The sequence below is a fragment of the Humulus lupulus genome, chromosome X, assembly GCF_963169125.1.
Source record: "Humulus lupulus chromosome X, drHumLupu1.1, whole genome shotgun sequence".
Taxonomy (NCBI): domain Eukaryota; kingdom Viridiplantae; phylum Streptophyta; class Magnoliopsida; order Rosales; family Cannabaceae; genus Humulus; species Humulus lupulus.
Window position 1 is genome coordinate 67,179,049 of NC_084802.1, and position 24,936 is coordinate 67,203,984.

Below are 24,936 nucleotides of genomic sequence, written 5' to 3' on the forward strand. Positions count from 1 at the left end.
TAGTCTGCCAAAGCAGATGACTGGTCGGCCAAGCACTTCACTGGTCGACCAAGACAGATGATTGGTCAGTAAAAAATCTTTACCAGTCGGACAGAAATTCTACCAGGTTGGACAAATCACTTCCAAACCAGATAAACAATTTCCATGTCAGTAATATCACCAGGTTAATCTAAAACCTTTGACCCAGCCATTTCTTGCCACTTGTCACTTTTATTGCCACGTAATCGTTTTCAAATTTTGGGGATAACAAAAGGTAATTGATTTTTCTTCATTATAATTATTATGGTAATAATGTCTATATATTCTATTTGATAGAAAATAGAAACAATAAGTTTTTGACAATTTTTTGTACAAGAAGAATAACTATCATCTTTTCCACTAAAAGAAAAACCTATTCTCTCTAGCCTATAATCAAAAGTCTCATGTATTGAGAATACTTTTGATTCACAAAATTGATCATTGTTCTCTATGTTCCCACCCACATCTTGAGGTGTAGAGAACGTCTTGGAAGATCTAGGTGTGAGTACTCAAGCAAGGATAGGAAGATCAAAATACATATGAAAAGATTCAAGGATTATTGATAGGCTACAAGAAGTAAATCATTTTCGTATTATCTTAATGTTCATATTATATATTTATTAACATATTGGATATTAAAGGATCCTGATATAAATATTGTTTATATAAAAAATTTGCTGTGTACCATTACCACAATTTCCGCTGCGCACTAGGAATCGTTCCTAACAATGGAATCTTTTAGGGTATATATTTTTTTAGTTTTTTTTTTATATATTTATATAAAGAGAGAGAAAAAATTAATTGCATAAGAAAGAGGAGAGAGAGATAATTAATGGGCCCTATGATGTCTCCCACATGGAGACGTGGCAAGCATTGGACGTCTCCTAGCGGGAGACGTCGAAAGTGACTTCTACCTTCTCCCGCTAGAAGACGTCCAATTCTTGTCAAGTCTCCCAGTGGGAGGCGTCGTAGGCAAGCCCAAATACGATTGTGGGGCCCGCCCAGTCTACTTACATCATCTCCCTATAGTTTTAATGACTTACAATTTTAGTAACTAAAAAAAATCTCAATTTCTCCCAACATAAGACATTAAAGACCCATTCTAACTTTTAATGTCTTACACCTATAGCGTTAGACATTATAGGGAGTCATTAAAAGTATAATTTGTTAGCATTCGAGAGGCTTGCATAAATATGTATGTGTGTGTGTGTGTTAGGATTAGTTAAAATACAAATCCTAAGTGGCATTACACAAGCTAGGTGTAAAACTCTAACAATTTCACATAATGTAGATGTGAAGTTTGCCTTTTTGTTGTAGGCATTTAAAATTTGTAATTTTTGGTCCAAAGTGATACATTGAGGTATTTAAGGATGCCCAAAAAAGTTTAGGAGCATTTAGAAGTATTTAAGGTCACTTTTGAGAAGTTTAACTGACCTATCTGGTGTTACTTTGCCTCCTTGTAGGTGACGCATCACCTAGGTCTTAAAACCTAGACGAAACGTAGTAGACAAGTCGCCTACCAAGTGACACCTATCTAGTATGTGAAATGTCATTTTTTTAAGCTCCAAATGATGTGTTTAAAAGCTCTAATCCTATTGGTTAGACTTAATGAATGTATCTATTCTATAAAATGGGCTTTTTTAAGTTTTGAGGCCTTGATAATACTTTCAATACTCTCTCTAACTCTCAAATATCACAAGTTTTCTCCAAGAAATTTATATAAAAAAAAAAGTACTTATCTTTGGAATTTCAAGGTTTGTTCATTCTTAATGATACATCTCATGTATAAGCCTTATGTTTGATTCTCCATCATCAAAGAATATTCAATTGGTGTTCCGTCTAGGGTTTGAAGCTTTCAAGAAGATCGAAAGTTTTTGTTCTACAACTAGGGTTTGTAATTCTCATCTCTTATCTTTTATTAAACTCTGTCAAGCATAATTTCGTGTAATTCTTATTATACTGGTGATGTAATTTCACTTCCCCCAACAATATGTACATGAGAAGAATATATGATATATTTTCTTTTTCACTTTCTTATTAAAAATGCATGTACGGATTAGTAAGTACTGAGTTGAACCATGGAGCCCTTAGGGTTTCTGAAGGAGACTCTTTATAATATAAAGATAAAGGTCATCTTTACTTCTTTTCCTCTTTTTTTTTTTTTAATAATATAGATATAATATTATATACATATAAGAGTTAGTTTCGAAATTAAATTACGATTTATACATAATATAAGAGTTTTTAATCTAATATTGTTCTAAATATTTCTTTTATATAATAAATTAAAATTAAATTAAATAAATACTCAAAAAATAATATTAAATATGAAAAAAAATTATAATACAAAAATTAAAATATATTATAAATAATTTTAAAAATACATTATTGACCAAAATCATTTCGAGATGTTTCTAATTAAATTTAATTAATAATTATTTAGTTGCAATATAATTTTTAATTCAAGTAATTGATGGTGATATTTTAGTCATGTATATTGTTTTTAAATGATATTATATTAATATTATTTATTTAATAAAAATATAATTAATTAATATTGATTTATAAATTTTAAATAATTATTTGAATTTAATTAATAAAATAAAGAGAGTGTTATATATATATATATTCAAGAGAATATAAAAATATAAATTTTTAATAGTTAATATATTAAAATATAGCTTAACCAAGCTTTTCTAAACTTAATTTTTAAAAGGCATACTTTTTTTATCTATTAAGTTTTAAATTTACTCATAAAACCATATATCTCAAATTGATAAAAAGCCATAGAAACAATAACAAAGGTAGATTCTCATAATAAAAAATATATATAACAAAAAAAAGAAATTAAGTGGCAAAAAAAGGCATATATAGTATATAGTGTGATATTTAGAGTATTGGATTGGAGATGAAAATAAAGAAAAAATATGAATAAAGTAAAATTAATGTAAAAGATTGAGTAAAATGGAAGGATGGCCTTAGGCCATCTCCAACCTATGCATCAAACTATCTTCAACTTCAAAAATGTCAAATTTCCTTCTCCAACCTAATGATCCAACTCATAGAACAAGGAAAATGTGGCAAATGATCCAGAAGAAAACGAGAACCAAAGCCTACAACTGGAAATTGTAAGGAAAGGTTTCATTGTGGAACTCTCTCTGGAACTTGAAGCGGACATTGAAGTCAATGCAGAGACCGTTAATACATGGGTGCTGGCCAAAATGTTTGGTAAGAGAAACATCTTGAGAGGTCAAGTGAAACAGAACTTGCTTAGGTTATGGTCTTTGAAAGGAAAATGGAGAATGAAGACTATGCAAGAGGGACTATGGGGCATATTTTTTGATCTGGAGGAGGATTGTCAAGAAGTACTTTGAAGGAGACCATGGTTGGTCTTTGGCCAACTCCTCAATGTTAGGGAATGGCCTGAGGATGAAATGTGGCAGAACGTTGATATGGAAAAAGCCAGATATTGGGTTCAAGTCCAAGGACTCCTTACTCCCTATCTAACGTGGGAGAATGCACTAGCGATAGCTCTGAAGATAGGTGATTTCTTTGGCTGTGACACTAAAGATAGAAGGCTCACAACGAGGAGGGGTTTCCTCAAACTCCTAGTCTACATAAGAATCAATCATCTGATTCCCTCTAGGTTCTTCCTCAGCATAAGCAGAGACAGAAAAGAATGGATCCAATTTATATACCACAGGCTGTCATTGTTGTGTTTCAACTGTGGGTACATTGCCCACTCAAGCCAGAAATGCTGGAGAGCCAAAGCTTTCGTGTATCCGCCGATTGGCAAAGCAGTCCAAATGTATGGGGCATGGCTTAAAGTCGATGTTCCCATTGAAAAGTGCTTTGATACTCGAAATCTCCTCCTACTGAGACGTGCGGGTGGGCGGCCGGAGGTGGAAAGTGTAAAGAAATGACACGTAACCTGCCTTATCACTCAACAAGCTGAGTCATAGTGCTGATGCAGAAATTCTAGAAGATTGTTTTTCGTATCTCTGTGGTCCTCAGAATCACATCAAAATTGCTAGAAGAATGAAGTTGTTATTTTATTCCTTTTCTGTTATGGGTTGGGGGCACGTGTAATCAGCCAAATGGCTTGTAATGCTTACTTTTGTATTCAATTCATTATACATACAGTTCTATACCCTGAGCTCCAATTGAACTGAGATTTCATTCTTCATTTCGTATATATTATATTTTCTCTTGGTATCAGACGCCACCATGTCCAACGACGGCAATAAAACTCCAGCCAGCACTAGCTCTTCTCCTTTGGCCACCAGTGCTTCTACTGCTCAGGCTCTTTTAGTTCCTCACCCAGCTCTTGTCACTTCGTTCAGTAGTACCCTCTCCCAACCCTTCGCTCTTAAGCTTGATCGTCAAAACTTCACTCTATGGAAGACCATGGTCTCTGCTATTATTTGTGGTCACCGCCTCTTTGGGTATCTCGATGGTACTAAAGTTTTTCCCTCTGAGTTTCTCTCTTCTGGTGCCTCTGGTGACTCTACCGATGCTCCCGCTGTCAATCCAACTGCGAACTCTGGGTTTTCAACGATGAGTTGCTTATGGGTTGGTTATATGGTTCGATTTTGGAGGTGATTGCGACAGAGGTTATGGGTTGCACGTTTGCTGCAGGTCTTTGGCATGCCCTCAAACAGCTTTATGGTGCCTATTCCAAAGCTTGGATGGATGAGACTCACACCAAAATTCAGACTACTTGGAAGGGGTCTATGCCGATGGCTGACTACCTGCGCCAAATGCGTGTTTGGGCCGATATCCTCGCGTTGGCAGGTAGTTCTTACCCTGAATCTCATTTAGTTACTAATGTCCTCAATGGTTTGGAATTTGATTACCTCTCCATTTTGGTTTAAATCGAGGCCAAGCCCTCCATCACTTGGTAGGAATTACAAGATCTTCTCCTCAGCTACGATAGTCCTCTTGAGAGGTTTAGCGCCTTGTCTCCCTCTTTCAAGTTGCTCAAGGATTCTAGCTCTCCCACTGCTCACATGGCCACCAAGTCTGGTTCCTTGTCTTCTCCACACTGCTCCTCCGATTTCTCTCCTCGGGGTTGTGTGTCCTCTACTCATCCTTGCTCTGATCGTGGGGGTGGTTCCCGGCCTCGTGCCAGGGGGTAGAAGCAATAGCAGTCGACCCACATGCCAAGTTTGTGGAAAATACGGTCACTCAGCTGCCGTGTGTTACAATCGGTACAATGATGCTTTTATGGGATCTTATCCAAATGGGAATCAAGCTCACTCTACAACTCAACACTCTGCCTATGTTGCTTCACCTGAAGTCATTGATAGTGAAGCTTGGTATACTGACAGTGGAGCCAGTAATCACTCACAGCTGATGTAGTTGCCATACCAAACTATCGTGACTAGAAGGGTAAGGAAACTGTGGTTATTGGTGATGGTAACAGACTCCCTACTTCTCATATTGGGGCTGGTTTTCTAACTAAAAAATCTGAAACTCCTCTTGTTCTTAAAGAAATGCTGCATGTGCCCAAAATAGCCAAAAATCTTATTAGTATCTCTAAACTTATAGCTGATAATAATATACTTATTGAGTTTCATGCTGATTGTTGTTTTGTAAAGGACAAGGTAACAAGGAAGGTGCATCTTCAAGGGATACTTAAGGAGGGATTATACAAATTCGACACAGTCCACACCAAGACAGCCTCCACAGTCTCTAAGTTCAGCAGTCCGAGTCGGTCTTCTAGTTGTTTTGCTAATGTGTTTTGTATGTCTGAATCTGATGTAAATCGGTCCATGACCAATGTGTCTTTTCTTTCCAAGAATGATGTTTTGCATAGGAGATTAGGTCATCCATCTACCCGAATCTTGAGTCAAGTTTTAAGTTCCTCAAATGTAAAAATTTCAAGAAATGAGATAGTTCATTTTTGTGATGCTTGTCAACTTGGTAAATCCCATGCACTTCCTTTTCAATCCTCAACAAATAGGTTTCAATATGTCTTAGATCTTATTCACACCGACCTTTGGGATCCTGCACCAGTAATGTCAAACACAAAGTATCGATTCTACATCCATTTTATTGATGATTTCAGCCGATACACATGGATTTATCCATTGCGAACAAAATCTGAAGCACTGGGTGCTTTTGTCCAGTTCAAAGCTTTGGTAGAAAATCAGTTTGAACGAAAAATCAAAATACTCAGATCTGATTGGGGAGGTGATTACCAATCTTTTTCCAATCTAGTTGTTGAAAATGGGATCATTTTCCAACACTCTTGCCCACACACTTCAGCTCAAAAGAGGAGAGCTAAAAGGAAACATAGTCACATTGTGGAAATGGGTCTAACACTCTTAACACCAGTCTCTATGCCCTTGAATTTTTGGGTTGATGCATTCCAAACCTCTGTCTATTTGATAAATAGACTTCCCACTCCAGTCCTTGACCAAAAGTCACCATTCAAAACACTTTTTCATAAGAAACCAGATTACCATCTGCTAAGAGTGTTTGGAACTTCATGTTTTCCTTGCACTAGATCCTGCAATGAGCATAAGTTTCAATTTAGAGCCACTAAATGTGTCAATATGGGTTTCAATGAGTCATTCAAAGGCTACAAGTACCTTAGTTCCACGAGGAGAGTATATATCTCTAGACATGTAACCTTTAATGAGTCAGAATTCCCATTTCATCAAGGATTCTTAAATACACACAAACCAGAAACTCAAACAGAGGTTTCCATCTCAGGTTGGTCCCATCTCCCGAATATGCATTTCACGCCTATGTATACCACTCCAACATGTTCCCCTTCCAGCTATAATTCTCCGCAAGTATCTCCTGAAGCAGCATCAGCCATAGAAAACTCATCTTTACAAGGTAACAATCAAGTAGAACAAAGTGTACATTTAAATTCCAGCCCACCTTCCACTGATATTACTGGCCAATCTGAGTTTAAAGCAGAATCACAAACTCAACAAGAATCACAAGTTCCATCTGATGCATTTGAAATATCTCAAAAGATACCAGCTCTCCAACCATCGCATCCTATGATCACTAGAGCTAAGGATGGCGTATATAAACCCAAAGTGTACTTGGGTCTAGCAAAATGGAATCCAGTTAGTGATGAACCAACTAGTGTAGAAGAGGCACTTAGTCATCAGGGGTGGAAATCAGCAATGGAAGAGGAAATTAATGCACTTCAGGCCAATAAAACTTGGATTCTTGTCCCACACTCAGCTCAGTACAATCTTGTTGGCAATATGTGGGTATTCAAAATCAAAACTAACTCTGATGGCTCATTTCAACGCTATAAAGCCATATTAGTGGCTAAAGACTTTCACCAACGGCCCCACATAGATTTTGGTGAGACTTTCAGCCCAGTGGTGAAAGCATCTACAGTTCAGATCATACTCACAATAGTTGTATCAAGGAATTGGGAGATTTGACAACTCGATATTAACAATGCGTTCCTCAATGGTTACTTGGAAGAAGATGTATATATGGCCTCACCTACAGGATTTGAAGATGCAAGCAAACCTCACCATGTATGCAAGTTGGTTAAGTCTCTGTATGGTCTAAAACAATCGCCTAGAGTCTGGTTTGATAGACTCAAACGAACCTTGGTGGAGTGGAAGTTTACCAATTCAAAAGTAGACAATTCTCTATTATTTTACAAGACTGACACAGTGATAATTTTGGTGCTATGTCGATGACATAATTATCACAGGGAATAATTCCGCAAAGCTTAGAGATTTCATTGATGCACTCAACAAAAGGTTTACACTCAAGGACCTTGGGGCATTACACTACTTTCTTGGCATTCAAGTTCATAGAGATAACACCGAGGTGTATTTAACACAAACAAAATACATTGAGGAACTGCTGCAACTATTTGATATGAGGAATTTGAAACCAGCTCCTACTCCTATGACCGCAGGGAAGCCAGTATCACAAGCAGATGGTGAAGTTCTAGCAAATCCAACAGCCTACAAGAGTCTCATTGGAGCCTTACAACATCTATGTTATACTCGGCCTAATATTGCATTTTCCGTCAATAAACTAAGCCAATTCCTCCAGGAACCAACAACAGTCCATTGGAGTGGGGCAAAGCGCATTTTAAGGAACTTAAAGGGCACTCTCAATCATGTTATAGCAACAAGTTGAGCATTACTGGTTACTCCGATGCAAACTGGGCTTGTTGTCCTGGCGATAGGTGCTCAGTTGTTGGTCATTGTGTATTGTTTGGAGACTCTCTCGTGTCATGGTCATCAAAAGAGTAGGTTGTTGTATCCAGATCTAGTACAAAGTCAGTTTTTGGCACATGTTGCAGCAGAAATATCATGGATACAGTCACTATTACAAGAACTGAAGTTTCCCTTGCCATCTGTATATGTTACTTGGTGTGACAACGTAAGTGCCATTGCACTAGCCTCTAATCATATTTATCATGCAAGAACAAAGCATATAGAAATTAATATACACTTTGTGAGAGATAAAGTACTGAAGCAGGAACTTCTGTCTAGAATATAATATAATATAATATAATATATATTATTACAATATTTGAGTTTATTGAATTTTTGTTAATCACTCTTTTTTTTTAACGTGTTGTTATATAACTTACTCAATTTTTTTTTTATATTTACAATAGCCACTACAAAAATATTAGTCTCTAGCGACGACACCTCTAGCGACGACATTGAAAAAGTCGTCGCTAGAGGTAATTTCATAGACGCGCCCACATCTTTTCTATTACGCGCCAAACTAAATAAAAAGACCTCCAAAATTTTATTTTTCTCTCAGACCGTATACTCAAACGTCTCAAACCCCTCTCTCTCTCATCTTGACCCCAAACCTCTGGCAACTGAACCCCAAACCCCAAACCCTCTGTAAGGATCTCTACTCTCAAACCTCAAACCCCAAACCCTCTGTAAGGCTCTCTTCTCTCAAACCTCAAGCGACTGAACCCCAAACCCCAAAATAGTTTCAGACGCAGACGGGTCCAAACGCAGACGCCGACGGCTCCGATCTTGGGCAGCTCCATCGTAGACGGGCATCCCCAAGCTCTCTGATCTTCCTCTCGGCATTCACAGGTATATGTATATATATATATATATTTTTTTTTTTTTTTGAGGTATATGTTCTTTACTTTCCAGACCTTTCTTCTCTATCTTGTCTGGGTATAAGTTTTCTTCTTAAGTAACTTAATCATGTATTGTTTGGGTTCTCTTTGCAGTGTTCTATAACACCTTCTACTGCTATCTTCTTCTAGTTGGACTCCTCAGGTTTGCTTTCTTGACCCTTTTTTTTTTTGTAATCGAATATGTTTAAATTTTGTGATGGGTTTTTCAAATGCTGAACTTTTAATTATGTTACATTTGGGCTATTTTTGTATATATTGGCTCATGAATTCTGAATTTTTTTGTGATGAGATTTTGTTTGTGTTTTGGGGCAAAATATGTTGTCATTTTGCAATTTCTTTATCTGGTAACAAGACTTTAATTTGTTTATGTTGTTTCTTTAATTTTTATTGTTGTTTCTTTATTTTCTGAAATTGGTGTTTTGGTGAAAATAAATAGGGGTATTTTGTTGATTTAATTTGGTATTGAAGAAAACAATTAATCAATTAACCTTTATTAGACTCATATTGTTTAATTTTTCAATTGTTCTGTCTAACAATTAAGTGATCATAAAAGGTTCTTATTGTGGTATTTTACTTTGATACTTGCATTGAGCATAAGTGACTGCACTATTTTGTTGAAACTTTGGTTCTATTTTTGGATGTTCTGTTTTGGTTGGACAAGAATAAAGTGACTGCACTGAGTGCATTTATCTTAGAAACTTTTTTAGTTATGGAGTGTCTTTTAGGTCCATTTTTAAGTTATGGAGTATTTGGATAGAAGGTAGGTTGTATATGTTCTGTTTTTGTATGATTGAGAAGAAACATTAATGCCTAACATATACATATATGTTATATATAAATATATGCAATTGCCATTACTTAATTAAAATGTGGTTCCCATATAAAAAAAAAATAAGTGGACAATCTTCATTAAAAGTTGTTTAGTTAAGTTTTTTTGAATGTCAACAGAAGAAAACTCTGATCAACTACGGACAAGTTTCCTGTATATGAAGTGGGAGACAAGTTTTACAGTTTATTAATTTTCCCTATATATCTATATATTTAATTTTCATTATTATTATTATTATTATTATTATTATTATTATTATTATATATGAGTCTTAGGCTGTTAGACTTATGGATCACTAATGGTCTCTTTCTCTATGATTGATAACTATATATTAAATGAAGTGTGCACATGACGATTCAATTAATACAGATCTAGCTGACATTATAAGAAAACGAAAATAATATGTTTAAATGTTAAAAAGAAGACAAATAAACTAGCTAGCAAAAAAGTGAAATATAGTACTTTATTTATTAAATAAGGAGAGTTATATGTCACCCAATCAAGAATTAATTGACTCTGGTTTATGGTGTTCAGAGGTACTTGTTATATAAGTATGTATAAGTTATATTGGTACAATTTGATCTTGCTCATCAGGTTGGTACTTGAGATTTATCCTTGTTTTACTTTTCTGTAGCTTTGATTATTAAGATCATTTTCTTTTTGATGTTTCGAAGTCTAGATTTAGCTATCTTGTTTGCTTTGTTCATTTTTATGTTATCTTAATTTATAGTGGGGTTTTATACAAATGCACGTATAGAATTGTAAATTTGAAGTACATGATTACATTTAAATCATAAACTTAACTGGGATGACTATTAAGGCTTTCTTCAGATAGGTTTTCATAAACCTTGCTGAATAGGTGTCACTGGAACTTTTATATTATTTTATTAATATTTCCTATATGTATTGCAACCATAATTCTGGCCAGAACAAATTAATAGAGAATAACTCACATGTAACGTAAGCATCAATCACAACCACCAATATACGGATACAAATGAGCTAGTTTTCAACAACAACATGAAAGCTTTTTATACTATGTCTGTTTTTATATTATAATGAAAACAACCATATTGAGTATTAATTAGAGCCCAAGAAAACAATGACCAAATTGGATGACTTGTCCCTTTCATATGCATTGACATTAGACATAGTTCTCTATAGTTATAGTTATAGTTATAGATGGTGTGGACTTTCTAAACAAAAATCTATTGTATTCAGTTTGGTATTTCTTTTTGGAACTATAATAATAAAAACATTTGGACTTGCTGGTTTTGTGCTCTTGCTTGTTCTGTTTTGTGTTAATATCAGGATTAAAAAATATATGCTTTTACTTTTTGCTCTGTGTTTTCTGTTAAGTGTTTTGAATTTTAAGCTTATTTTATAGCAATCAAAGAATAGCTTAAGCTCTGTTTTTTCTGTGAAATCTCATTAGTCGTTTTTTTTATGCAATCAATATTTATGGACTTTGTATCTTGAGGTATTCTTTTGGTTCTTTTATATGTTTAGGATTAATTAGGTGCCCATTTTGTTATTAGTTTGTGTATATGTGTGTTTAAATCAAATTCTTATCCTGTGCAGAGTATGATTTATGGTTTATTTTAAAGAGTGTTATTAGTTGGTTTGTTGAGATTTTTAGATAGAAATGTATATGTGTTTGAACTTGGTTTCTAATCTATTTATAAGTCATGTTGATTAAATCAACACTATTCTGAAATATTAATGATGACCCATTGTTTTGAGGCCTTTTGTATGTTTAGTATATGATTCATACTTTTGACTTTGATGAATATCTGGTTTGGCAATTTGTGTGTTTCATTCCTTAGGCTTTGAGTTGTATGTGATGTTATGGAGTTGTGTTTTTTATCATAGGCTTAGATATGTCTTCTGCGGTTATGCAATATCACGAAGGTGATGGTGGGGCAGATCCTCCTCCAGATCCAATGCAGATGCAGGCTGATTGTGAGAGAGGTATCACATGCAATTATTATTATTTTGGATGAATATATTGAATTAATTTATTTATGTGTATATAATAATTATATGTATTTGAGAAATAATAGTGACGACTAAAATGAAAAGGCGCGGCATCAACAAAGGGTTTTCAACTCGAGAAGCTAGAGTTGCATTAGGTAGACCACTACCACTGGAGTGGGATGTTCGAGGGAAGACTTACAAAGAAATTGGTGATTATTCCCAACATTTCTCTAGAGAGATCGGCATTCTCATTCGACAATATGCCGATCCCGACTACGACCGATGGGATAAATTACCCAGCGAAGTTAGGGATTGCATACTTCCTCGTCTAAAGGTAATTTATTTCTATAATTTTTTTATTGGGTTCACTTTAATATTAAATCTAGCTAATTTATTTTATTTTTTTTATTCAGGATGATTTATTCGACATTGGTCGAAGTCGATATGCCTCAGAGAACCTCCCCAGTATTCTTTTAGGCATTCAACGGTCGTGCGCTGATCGTTACTCGAAGTGGAAGAATGTCTTGTCCACTCATTTAAAAAAGAATGGTCGAGCACATCCTCCTGATGGTTTGGGCATGGAGAAATGGCAGAAGGCGCTCCAGTATTTTGATCGCCCTGAAGTGAAGGTATTCACAAACATATTATTTTTTAATTTATTCTTGTTAATTTAACATATGGTTAACACAAGTTCTTTGCAGAGGCGTTCTGAGATTAACTCTGGGAACCGTGCAAAACAAAAACAGAGAAGCATGCAGGGCTCGCAGTCTACGCCAGCCCTTCGTTACAAGAAGGTACTTTCTTTTTTACATAATTTTTATTTATGTTTTTTTATACTGATTTTTTTTCTTAATTTTTTTCAAACTTCTTGTATTGTAGCGTGATTTACAAACTGGGTGTCTTGCTGGGGTTCCAGAGATTTGGATGGCGACTAAGTACATAGACGGGGAAGGTTGGGTGAGCAAGGCAGCAAAGGATAACTATGTAAGTAAATTTATATTTTATGATTTTCTTACTTTATTGTGTTGTAAATTCTAATATTTTTGAAAATTGTGTGATACAGGAAAAGATGATGGAGATACGTGACACTCTGCAGTCACAATCATCTACGAGCGCTTCTGCTTCGAGTACTATCCCGAGAGAAGAGGATGACATTATTCTTGTTGAGACGATCTTTGGACGTCGTCGAGGCTATCAGCCGGGCCTTGGTCGTAGGATTCGCACGAGGGCGAATTGTGAAGCGGCTGATGTACCTCAACCAGCCCAACCACCTCCTACCGCACAAGACATGCAAGAGGTGAGGGAGCGACTCCGAGCCATAAAGGAGCACTTGGCTAGGATTGGTGGAGTCTCGGGATCTGGATCTTCTCAGCAAGGTCATGGTGTCGATCCTACAACACCTAGTTAAAAACATTTATATTTATGTATTTTAAATTTACTATGATACTGACTTTGTCATAAAAATATTTATAGTAAGAATATAATTTTGTGCATAGTTAAATTTCTCTTCTACTTCAAATATTTTAGCAAAAAAAATGTGTTGGTATATATATTGAATAATGGCCTTTTTTTTTAAGTATATATAATAGTGCATTAACGATTGCCAAAAAAAAATTAAATTTAAAAAAATATATATGGACTTTTAGCGACAACATATTGTCGCTAAAAGTACAAAATGTTGTCGCTAAATCTTAACATTATGGCACTAATCGGAGGAAATTGCAAAGTAACAGCGACGAAAAAATGCACCTTTTAGCGACAATGTGTAGTCGCTAGAGGGAAATAACAACGACATTTTCCAGTTCGTCGCTAATTAAAAACAATTAGCGACCGGCATTTAGCGACGACAAGTAGCGACGACATAGTGGTCGCTAAAGGAATTAGCGATGACATTTTGGGAATTAGCAACGACTGAAGTCGTCGCTAAAACCCTTTTTTTTTTGTAGTGAGCTATTTCTTTTATATAAATATTATTATCATTTAATTTAACCAATTATTTTTTATTTCAGTAGCTATTTCTTTTATAAAAATATTATTATCATTTCTTTCTTCATTTAATCAATTACTATACTACTGCCAATTGTCTTACTATTTTATTTATATGTACATATGCAATTGCACTGCCAATTTACTTATTAAGCTATTTTTTTCCAGGCTTTGAAGAACACATTTTTTTTCTCACGGTAAGTTCTCCAGTTTTTTGAGTTTAAATATATGACTCTATATGTATATGCAATACATCCTATTTTTGTTTCCATTACTTTCTGCATTTTTTTTGTTTCACTTTTATTTCATTGATGAACACAAATAATACATATGACATACTTATATATATAAAAATAATTATAATTGTAGCTTATATAGTTTTTAAGATAAGTTTTTTTAGTTTTAGATTTAAGTGATATCTCTTCTATATTCATGTGTATTATATTAGTACTTAAATCAATATAAACGATATTTATATATGTATTTAAAAACTTAATGAATACAATTTTTTATTTTTTTATTGAGAATAATACAATTTTGATACATAATCATATTACTTACAGGAATTAGCACTCTCAAAAGACAATAATAGTTAATTGAAATAGAGTCAAATACAGTTTTCATCTACGGGTATGGTTTTGCATTCTTTGTTATTTTGTTTGAATATTATTTGACTGCTTTGAGAATGTATCATTTATTTTTCAACATACTTATATTTGCAAATTATTTTATTAAAGATTATGGAATGTGATAATCTAGAAGAGTATCGGCCATGTCGAAAGTTAGACTTTGAAGGTAGAAAAAATATTGAAGGTAAGGAAAGAATAGAGATAATTCATTCTAAAATTTTAGATGAAGAAATACAAAAAATTGATATGGAATTTGGAAGTGAAGAAGAAGCATATAATTTTTACAATTCCTATGCTTTTAAGGTTGGATTTAGTATTCGTAGAAGTAAAGGACAAAAAGATCAAGATGGTAGAATGATAGATAGAATGTTTTGTTATTCTTGTGAAGGATACCGCAGAAGAGATAGACGAGATATGAATGTAAAGTATCATAGAGTTGAGACAAGATTCGGGTGTTTAGCGAGAATGAAAGTTACTTCTCGTCAAACTGATAATTATCGTGTAATTGAGTTTGTTGCAGAACATACTCATGTAACATCGAGTCCTTATAAGAGTCATTTGAATAGATCACATAGAAGAGTGACTGTTGCTCAGGTAGCTGAAATCGATACGGCTGACCATTCGGGGATCGCTCCAAAAGAAAGTTGTGAATTAATGGCAAGGAGAGCCGGTGGACGAGAAAATCTTGGTATGATTCCACTTGATTATAAGAATTATTTACGGACTAAACGGATGATCCAAATGAGACTAGGAGAAACAGGTGGTGTTTTAGAATATCTTCAGCGCATGCAATCAAAGGATCCAAACTTTTTTTATGCTATACAAGTTGATGTAGATGATTTAATAACCAATATTTTTTGGGCGGATGCTGCTATGATAACATCATACTTTCATTTCGGTGATGTTATTAGTTTTGATACTACATATCGGAAAAACCAAGAAGGAAGACCTTTTGCTATGTTTCTTGGAGTAAATAATCATAAACAAAAAACTGTTTTTGGGACTGCACTCGTATATGATGAAACTGCTGAAACACTTATGTGGTTATTTGATACTTTTGCCACAGTAATGTCTGGGAAGAAGCCAAAGACAATTCTTACTCATCAAGATGCCACTATGGCTAAAGCATTATCTTCACAATGGCCAGAAACATATCATCGCTTGTGTATTTGGCACACATATCAAAATACGGCAAAATATCTTAACAATGTGTTTGAGAAGTTTAGAGAATTTTCAAAAGATTTCAGTAACTGCATATATGATTATGATAAAGAAAGCGAATTTGTCGAAGCATGGAATAATATGCTTATCAAATATGATCTTGAGGGAAATGATTGGTTGAAACAAATGTATGACTTACGAGAGAAATGGGCTTTGGTTTATGGTAGAGAGACATTTTGTGCTGATATGACGACTACCCAAAGAAGTGAGAGTACGAACAATGCAATAAAAGGTTTTGTCAGTTATAAACAGAATCTTTTACGCTTTTTTGAAAATTTTGAAAGATTGCTTTATTATCGTCACTATGAGGAGTTACAAGCTGATTTCAAAGCGACCCAAAGAAAAGTAAAATTGTCATTTGAGGTTGAAATTTTGAAGCATGCATCAAGTTTTTATACACCAGCAGTGTTAAACATGTTTCAAACTCAGGTTTGTGAGAGTTATGATTGTGTTATTACTTTATTCGATGAGAATGAGACATTGTTTAAGTACAAAATTTTCCCTAAGAAAATGCATCTTCATCATATTGTTGAATACGATTCAGCTGATGACACAGTGACATGCTTTTGCAAGAAATTTCAATTCACAGGTATTTTGTGCTCATATGCTCTTAAAGTTCTTTCTGAAAAAAATATATTGAAAATTCCTTCTCGATATATTTTGAAAAGATGGACAATTAAGACAAAGGTGAGAGATGAATTGGATAATTGTGCAGCAAATGACCATAGTGAAGATCCTAAAATTGCTATGGTGAATCGTTATCAAGAGTTGTGTAGATTATTTCAAACTTGTGTTGTAACAAAGGCATCAAAGAGTGAGAAAGCATACAATTATGCTAAGAGTGGTCTAAGAAAGATTGTGGAAGAAATCGACGATCCATCAGATGACCAAATTATACATAGCTATGATGAGAATCAATATTCCAGCAGAGAGATGAATAATATTAAAGGAATTAAGACAAAAGGAAAGGTTCGTGGTAAATCTAGCAGGCCAAAATGAGCTCTTGAAAAAGCTAGAAAGAAGAAAAAAATTGAGCGCAATAAGGTTTCTTCACATCAGATATTATATATTATATCTACATTTCATAGTAATTTAAAATATTATATCTCTATAATTTAATTATTTGTGCTATGCTTTTTTAGAACGAAGGATCAAGTGGAAGTGGAAAGAAATTTAATCAAAATAGCTTTGATGGTCCATATCAACATGATCCATTCATTTTTGGTGCATCACAAGTATGTAACTATTTTTTTATTATTAAATATCTAATTTTTATGCCAATTATTCTTTTAATTGACGCAAGATTCTTTGTTTAGGCTTCATCTCTTTTTGGTAGAGATAGACAACTTCATTTTGAAGTCCCTCTTGCTCAACAACCATTGCAAAATTCAGAGTTATGTATATCTCCACTTAATCTTAACAAAGTACGTATATTATTTATTTATTTTAAAATATATATAATTCTTCTTATTAATATAATGTTTTGAGAGAATAACACGTTATTATTTTGCAGCATGAAAGTCAAAATGCTTACACTAATCTAAATAACAATATGAGTATGATGGAATTGCTACAACAGGTACATTTTTATTTCATACTTTATTTACTGAATAAATATATATATATATTTATCTTATACATATCTAATCTATTAATTATGTTTGTCTATTTTATGATCTACAGATTCATTCCTTTCATACAAGCTTTGAACTTCCCCAAAATCCATCAAACTCTTGAAGGAGGACACTTATATTAAAAGTTGAAGATAGACGCTCATAGTAAAATAACTAAATCACTTTTTATGCAAAGATTTTATTGACAATTCTTAAACATGTTATTATTTAAGTTTTGATTAATTTCACTCCTTATTTCTTTTTTATTTTTGTATAGTAATCTTTATGATATTTTCACAACTACTCTTTTAAATACTATTATGGGCTTCTTTTTTTTGACAAAACTACTACTATTGGCTTTTGTGTCTACATTTTAGCACTAAAAAAAAGCCATAAAAAATACTTTACCACAAAATTATGGTATAAAAGAAAAAAAAATAGAATTAGTTTAATTAAATGACAATAACATTTATACATAAAAAAAAACGAGCCACGGTCTATATAAAAGAAATGAAATAATAATTGGTTTAATTAAATGATAATAATATTTATATAAAAGAAATAGCTACTGTAAATATAAAAAAAAATTGAGTAAGTTATATAACAACATGTTAAAAAATGAGTAATTAACAAAAATTAAATAAACCCAAATATTGTAATAATATATATTATATTATATATATCTTTGAGTTAAAAAAATAAAGGAAACAAAAAATGTAGAAAATTATGAAAACAAAAATGGAATTGGTTACAATTACATGTAGACGTGTATGTACATATCAACAAAAATAGAATAAGATAATGCAGTAGTAAAGTAAGACATATAAACAAAAATATTAAGAATGGTGGCTGTAGTAAAAGTAATTGATTGAATGAATAAAGAAAAAAAGGAAATAAAAAATTGGACAAAAAGTAACGGAAGATAACAAACCGCAATTGAGTGTTAGGTTTTATTGAAAAAATCATTAAATGATTTGTCACAAAATTATTGGTGACACACAATGGTACACAAATTCCAGACAGAGGATCCTCATCCACAATCAGGTCCGACCCTCTGGCAATCACTTGAAATCCCTCACGTGCAGCTATGTAAATCAAGAACACCCCATAACCACCCTGAGCCCACTTATCTTCCTTGGCCCAATGACACTAATATTGCCCAATTTGTTGGAAAGATGATGGGGCCTAGGGAGGTAGACAAGTATGAAGCCCAAAACACTATATTCTATGAACCTTTGTGTTGGTATTAAGAGAGCAAATCAAAGATACGCAGAGGGGAATGAGCCCTTTTTAATAATTATTAATAACAGCCAAGACTATACACACATATATATATATATATCTATTAAATCACATACAATTATATTAGAGATTACCTCTTGTAGCCTATCTAGTGTCATCAAATCATTTTGTATAAAATCAACAATTTTCCTATCCAGATTCTGAAAGCTCACACCTTGATCTTCCAGACTAATCCCCAAACACACAAGGACATGTGTGGGCACTTAGGATTCAGAAGGTTGATTTATGACTCTCTAGATGTACTCAACACATGAGATCTTGAGAGGTTTGATAGAGAGAATAGGAATTGAATAGTTTTCAGGTTTGGGAAAATTATCGCTTATGTTTCAGAGAGACAGTCTATGGAAAACAATCACTTGAAAAGTATCGCTTCTTTTCAGATTTATAAAGATAATTAACTAATTTAATCAATCTTTATTTTATTAAAATAAAACTGATCAGTTATAAATTTTTTTAATTATTTAATTTAAATTATATTTAAAAAAGAATAATTAAATAAACAAATTATTTTAATTTTAAAATTCAAATCTCAATGATAGAAAATCCTTGTATGTGGCACCACACTCACTGTACAATGAGTGTGTCGACCACACCATTAGGGTTATCCTATTTTTCTTCTTTGTTTATTTAATTAATATTTAAGACAATGTATTTATCCCAAAATAAATATCAATTAATTCAAAATTAACTTTATCTTAAAATATCAGTTTTAAATAAATAAATAAATATTTTATTCTAAATAAGATAATTATTAATCTCTTTTTATATATTAATCTAAACAAGATTAATATTTATTTTAACCTATAGCTTTTCAAAATAAAAACTATATAGTTAAATAATTAATTAATTCATAATTAATCAATTGCCCATAACTATCACATATTCCATTGCCCTGGAAAATTAATTCATTTGCAATCAAGTCATTCCCTCTACAAATCTTTCTTTTGACATTCATACCATTGACATTGTAGGACAGAGGTGATCTAGGGACCATGGATCTATATTACGAAGCTCCAATAAACCAGATTATTAATTAAACTCTTTAATCCAATAATCTTATTTATTAACACAATTTAGCATGTAAAAGCATAGAGCTAATCATCTCAAGATAATTCATATTATTTCTTTCAGTTATTCCATTTTGTTGTGGAGTGTATGGTGCAATGCATTCATGTACAATGTCATGTTGTTTACAAAATATATTGAAATCATTTGAAAAGTATTCACCACCTCTATCACTTCTAACAGTCTTTATTTTCCTTTCCAATTGATTTTTTACTTCAGATATATAGATTGTAAATGCATTAAATGTCTCATCCTTACTCTTAAGTAAATGCACATAAGTATACCTAGAGCAATCATCTATAAAGGTCATGAAGTATTTATTTCCTCCTCTAGTCAACATGTCATTCAATTCACATAAATCACTATGTATTAAATCTAGCAAGTTTGAACATCTATCAACACTTGAAAAATGATTATTTACCATTTTAGATTTAACACATAATTCATATTTATCATGCTCATTCACATCACAATTAATCAATCCAAATTTGATAACTCTTTTAATTGTGCTATAACCTATATGAGCAAGTCTATTATGCCACAAATTAACAGAATTAGAATTAATCACATTGCAAGATTTAGATGCCATATCATTATTGTCACTATCAAGAGCACAAAGTTTGATCATTTCATCACATGTATAACCCTTTCCCACAAAAGTGTCCAATTTAGTCAAAGTTAGTTTACCGAATTCAAACTCCATTTTGATACCGGATTTATTCAATAGACTTCCACTCATAATGTTTCTAGTCATATCAGGAACATAGAAAACATTAATTAGGGTCACTTTCTTTCCATTAGTGAAGAACACATCAATGCAGCCCCTTCCAAGCACCTTGGGTCTCTTTTCATTTCTCATTTGGACTTCAAGTCTCACCTTTGCACGTTCAAAGGTTTTGAAAAGAGTTTTATCATAGGTTGCATGAATGGTGGCACAAGTATCATACCACCATCCTTGCACATTTTCTTGGGTTGCATTAACTTCACTCAAGGTTGCAATGATCTCAACATCAATTGCATTGACATGTTCACCTTCTCTTAAGGTTGCATTAGTCTCATCACTACATGCATGAACCATGTCAATTCTCTTTAGGGTTATCTGTTGGGGTTTTATGCCCTAATTAAAACCCAATTTCTTTATAATCTCATTTTATTATCAACAAAACAATAGAAATCATTTTTTGACTTGGTCAATCACTTTACTCACATATTTTATTTTCATGATTATTTGTTTTATATAAACTTCTATTAAATCTTGAGCATATAGCTAGTCGTATTTATAGTGACATAATCACAGTGGAATATAAATATGATTATATGTTCAAACATAAGTTAGTCTTAAGATTAGTCAGTGCATAGGATATACACTGACTTGTCAATCTACGATATGATCTACTTACACATTGTAGTGTTATGTTCTTTCTAGAACATTAGCAAAGTAGAAAAGATCGGATGTATTTGTTACATCAGACTGGACCGATATTGAGAGTAGATAGGATAGGTAAGCATACAGTTATTAACTATTCTAGTCATATCATATAGTTGACCATAGGTCAATTCAATCTCAATTTTGAGCGGTTAGTATTTTAACTGATTGTATTATTTGAGTTCTTTGACTTGTTCGTTACTAGCTTACCCTACGGACTAGCCATACTTACATCTTGGGAACTCGGTAGTATAATTGAGTGGGAGTGTTAATCATAGATATGAACATCTATAGCTTCTGATGAAGAAGTAAAATGATGGTTTCCTTTTAGCTTGGTTTAAGGTGCTAAATGATAAAGATCTCATTTTAGTAATTAATATTAGTTTACTGAAATATCATTTACAAGGAACTAAGTGTTTTAAGGATAAAATACAATGAGGGGTAAAATGGTATTTTAGTCTCATCTCATTGTAGACCGTCTATAGAGGATTGAGTAACAATTATGGTGTAACAATGGATAATTAATTGCATATCTATATTGGTTATAGAGCATTCTATGAATTCAAGAGTGTGATTCTGAGTCTTTAGTGGAGTCACGAGTAATTAATAAGTTAGTAAATTTATTTGTTATGTTAAACGGAAAGTTTATAAAGATAATTAATTCTTATCGGTCATGTCATATATAGTCTCTATTATATACAGCACATTTACTAAGATGTCTATCCACATCAGTAATCTGAATCTGGATTTCTTGCATCCCGTATGCTTAGTAAACCGCACTAGTAACCATTCATTAAAGATTTCTTACTTTAATATGTTACTAACTATTTTATTCATTATATATGATCTTAACTCTCTCGTACTAATACAATAACATATTCTCAATGAATAAGGAATTTTCTTGATATTATCATATAATTAATTCAAATAATAATTATAATAATCAAATATAATAAAATTATTCTTTTTATTTAATTCAATAAAATGTATTTACATGCTTTTAGGGCATAAACCTAACACTTTGGACCTATCCAAAAGAATACATTGAGATACTGGCCCAAGAAAGAGAAAAGAAAACCTATGCATTACTCCACTCATACAACCAAGCCCAGATAAAGCCTTCATCAACACAGAACCGACAAAGCTCCATATATTCAATCCTCAAGTGGTAGATTCACCTTTCTCAATTGGGAGTAGAGATGTGGGTTCCTCAGCAAAGCAACGACCCAAGCATCTCAAGAAGGGGTCATCGCAGAAAGCTTCTGAGGGCAAGACAAGTGTGGTAAACAAAGTTCCTTTTCCTAATCTCTTCAATTCTCGGGAGGTTAACGAGCTTACCAAGAATTGTATAGATGTTCAAGTACAACTGGATCCACTTTTTCAATCGGGCGAGGAGGCGTCCCTTATAAAGCCCCCTCCATCCCAATAAGATTCCTGTCGTGGAACTGTCGGAGGCTAGCATGAGCCTTGGCAACCCAAGCGCTGAGAGCCTGGGAGAGGAGATGGAAGGTTGACTGTATTTTCTTAATGGAAACGAAAGTAGATAGTGAAAGAATGAAAAGGTTGGGTTGGCAACTTGGTTGCAACAGGGTGGAATGCATATCCTTTGAAGGAATAGCTGGAGGTTTTTGCTTATTATGGAAAAAGGAAAGAAGATTATAGATCACGAATGTGACGGAGACTAGCTTTGAAGCCAAGATTTGGGACATATCCAAGAATAGTGTGTGGACTCTTTTTGCAGTCTTTGGGACCCCGTATGTAAGTAATAGGGCCTAGTTATGGCATGAAATGAGAATCAGAGTCAATAATTGCAGTGAACTGTGGGTGTTAGTTTGTGATCTTAACATTATTAAGGCTAAAGAAGAAAAAAAAGGGTGGCTGGATGCTCACAGAGTGGGAGACTGCAGTCCTAAAAGATTTCATAGATGGCACAGGGTGTGTAGACTTGGGATACAAAGGAAGCCAGTTCACTTGGCAAAACAAAAGAAGCGGGAGATGACTTATTAAGGAACGGCTGGACTAAGCCTTAGCTTCCAACAAGTGGATAACTGAATATCCCAAGGCTGGTGTTCAAAATTTCCCCATTATGGGTTCATATTATAGTCCTATACTATTGGACATGCTTCTCGACACCTCAAAGGGTTTCAGGCCTTTTAGTTTCTTCAAAGCTTGGGAAAGAGAAGAGTCTTGAAAAGAAGTAATTGCTAAGAGTTGGGGAAGTCAGGACGAGGGCTCTAACAAAGAGATTTTGAGAAAGTTGGATGCTACCAAGAAAGGTCTGAAACATGGAATCATGAAGAGTTAGGAAATGTTGAGGAAAGGATCAAGGTAATTGAACAACAACTATCTTGAATTCAGAATGATCAAGCGGATACACAGGATAGCAAAGATGAGAACAATTTGTCCAACCAGTTAGAAGAACTTTGGCTTCAGAAGGAAAATATGTGGAGACGGAGATCTAGAGAGTTATGGTTAACCAAGGGGGATAGGAATACACAGTTCTTTCACATGTCCACCATGATTAGAAGGAGAAGAAACCAAGTGTGGATGATTCGAGATGAAAGTGGGAAAGTTCATAAGACAAGAAGTAGAATCGAAAGCACCTTCGAGAAGTATTTCAAGAATCTATTCAGCACAGATTGCCCTCTCATTCCAGCAGAGGTTCTTCAGTTGATCTCAAATAACATTTCAATTGAAGACAATAATAGGTTGTGCAAGATTCCGAATAAAGAGGAGGTTGAAGTGATGGTGGCAAGTATGCACCCGCTCAAAGCTCCCGGGCCTGACGGAATGCCAAGGAGTTTCTATAGAAGATACTTGAAGTGGGAGATAATTTTGTTAGATGTGTTCAAGATTTCTTCACCAATGCTTAACTCAGAACTGTCTAAACTAAACTTACATCTGCCTTATCCTTGAGGTGGAGAATGTTGATAGAGTGGAGTTTTTCAGACCTATTAGTTTATGCAACTTTGCATATAAAGTCATTTCTAAGGTCTTGGTGAATAGACTTAGGCCATTGATGAACAAGTTGATCTCGCCGAACCAATTAGCCTTCATTCTAGGAAGGTGGATTTCAGAATCGTCCATCTTCACTCAAGAAATAGTGCATGCTATTCAGAAGAAAAAAGGGCTTGGAGGGTTAATGGCAGTTAAGCTTGACATGCATAAGGCTTATGACAGAAAGGAGTGGGATTTCATCATAAAGGTGTTAGAAGCAAATGGATTCAATCCTCAATTCTGTAACATGATTTAGGCTTGTATTTCGACAGTATCTTACTCAATCCTCCAAAACGGGATGCCTCTAAAGAATTTCTGCCCCCAAAAGAGGATTAAGGCAAGGGGACCCTTGATCTCCGTATTTATTTCTATTGTGTAATGAAGTAATGTCTAGGTTCATTCAAAGGAAAGAACCTATGAGTCTTGTGCATGGGATCTCCATTTCTAGAAGCGCTCCACCAATTTACCACCTTATATTTTTTTATGACTCTATTTTGTTTGCTCGAGCCAATGAGGCTGAAGCTCTTCATTTAATGGAGTGTATCAATGTAACGCCCTGGTTAGCCAAGACCGTTACACTATGTATTTTAAATTGTGCTAAACTAGCTAAACGAGTCATTTGGCCATAAAAGTGCAACTAAATGTGATTAATGGTCCAGGGTTAAAATTTTTGTCAAAAGGGATAGATATTTCCTTAAAACGTTAAGTTGTACATGGGATCCCAGAATAAAAATCTTTACAAAGTTGTTTACAGTTCA

General features: G+C 33.7%; 3 protein-coding genes across 3 annotated transcripts; all 3 read left to right on the forward strand.

Moving 5' to 3' along the window:
* Positions 1–7,452: 7,452 nt before the first annotated feature.
* Positions 7,453–8,154, forward strand: LOC133805915 (uncharacterized mitochondrial protein AtMg00810-like). Its single transcript, XM_062244061.1, has 2 exons — positions 7,453–7,543; positions 7,718–8,154. The coding sequence occupies exons 1-2, from the start codon at positions 7,453–7,455 to the stop codon at positions 8,152–8,154; spliced, it is 528 nt and encodes a 175-aa protein (XP_062100045.1).
* Positions 8,155–12,034: 3,880 nt separating this feature from the next.
* LOC133804009 (uncharacterized) lies at positions 12,035–13,361 on the forward strand. Its single transcript, XM_062242149.1, has 5 exons — positions 12,035–12,273; positions 12,353–12,568; positions 12,641–12,733; positions 12,819–12,923; positions 13,003–13,361. Exons 1-5 carry the CDS (start codon positions 12,037–12,039, stop codon positions 13,345–13,347), a joined length of 996 nt encoding a protein of 331 aa, XP_062098133.1. The 5' UTR covers positions 12,035–12,036; the 3' UTR covers positions 13,348–13,361.
* A 1,304-nt stretch (positions 13,362–14,665) lies between these two features.
* Positions 14,666–24,434, forward strand: LOC133805916 (protein FAR1-RELATED SEQUENCE 5-like). Its single transcript, XM_062244063.1, has 6 exons — positions 14,666–16,744; positions 16,918–17,010; positions 17,092–17,199; positions 17,289–17,354; positions 23,540–23,936; positions 24,163–24,434. The coding sequence occupies exons 1-6, from the start codon at positions 14,666–14,668 to the stop codon at positions 24,432–24,434; spliced, it is 3,015 nt and encodes a 1,004-aa protein (XP_062100047.1).
* The last annotated feature ends 502 nt before the right edge of the window (positions 24,435–24,936 follow it).

Excerpts from the sequence above, each read along its gene's own strand:
- LOC133805916 (XM_062244063.1), top strand. The coding sequence starts at position 14,666 with ATGGAATGTGATAATCTAGAAGAGTATCGGCCATGTCGAAAGTTAGAC. Across the intron at positions 17,011-17,091 it reads TCATTTTTGGTGCATCACAA|GCTTCATCTCTTTTTGGTAG; the intron begins GTATGTAACTAT and ends TTCTTTGTTTAG. Across the intron at positions 23,937-24,162 it reads GGTTGAAGTGATGGTGGCAA|TCATTTCTAAGGTCTTGGTG; the intron begins GTATGCACCCGC and ends TTGCATATAAAG.
- LOC133805915 (XM_062244061.1), top strand. The coding sequence starts at position 7,453 with ATGCGTTCCTCAATGGTTACTTGGAAGAAGATGTATATATGGCCTCAC. Across the intron at positions 7,544-7,717 it reads AAACCTCACCATGTATGCAA|GGAATAATTCCGCAAAGCTT; the intron begins GTTGGTTAAGTC and ends TAATTATCACAG.
- LOC133804009 (XM_062242149.1), top strand. The coding sequence starts at position 12,037 with ATGAAAAGGCGCGGCATCAACAAAGGGTTTTCAACTCGAGAAGCTAGA. Across the intron at positions 12,569-12,640 it reads TTGATCGCCCTGAAGTGAAG|AGGCGTTCTGAGATTAACTC; the intron begins GTATTCACAAAC and ends AGTTCTTTGCAG. Across the intron at positions 12,924-13,002 it reads AGGCAGCAAAGGATAACTAT|GAAAAGATGATGGAGATACG; the intron begins GTAAGTAAATTT and ends TGTGTGATACAG.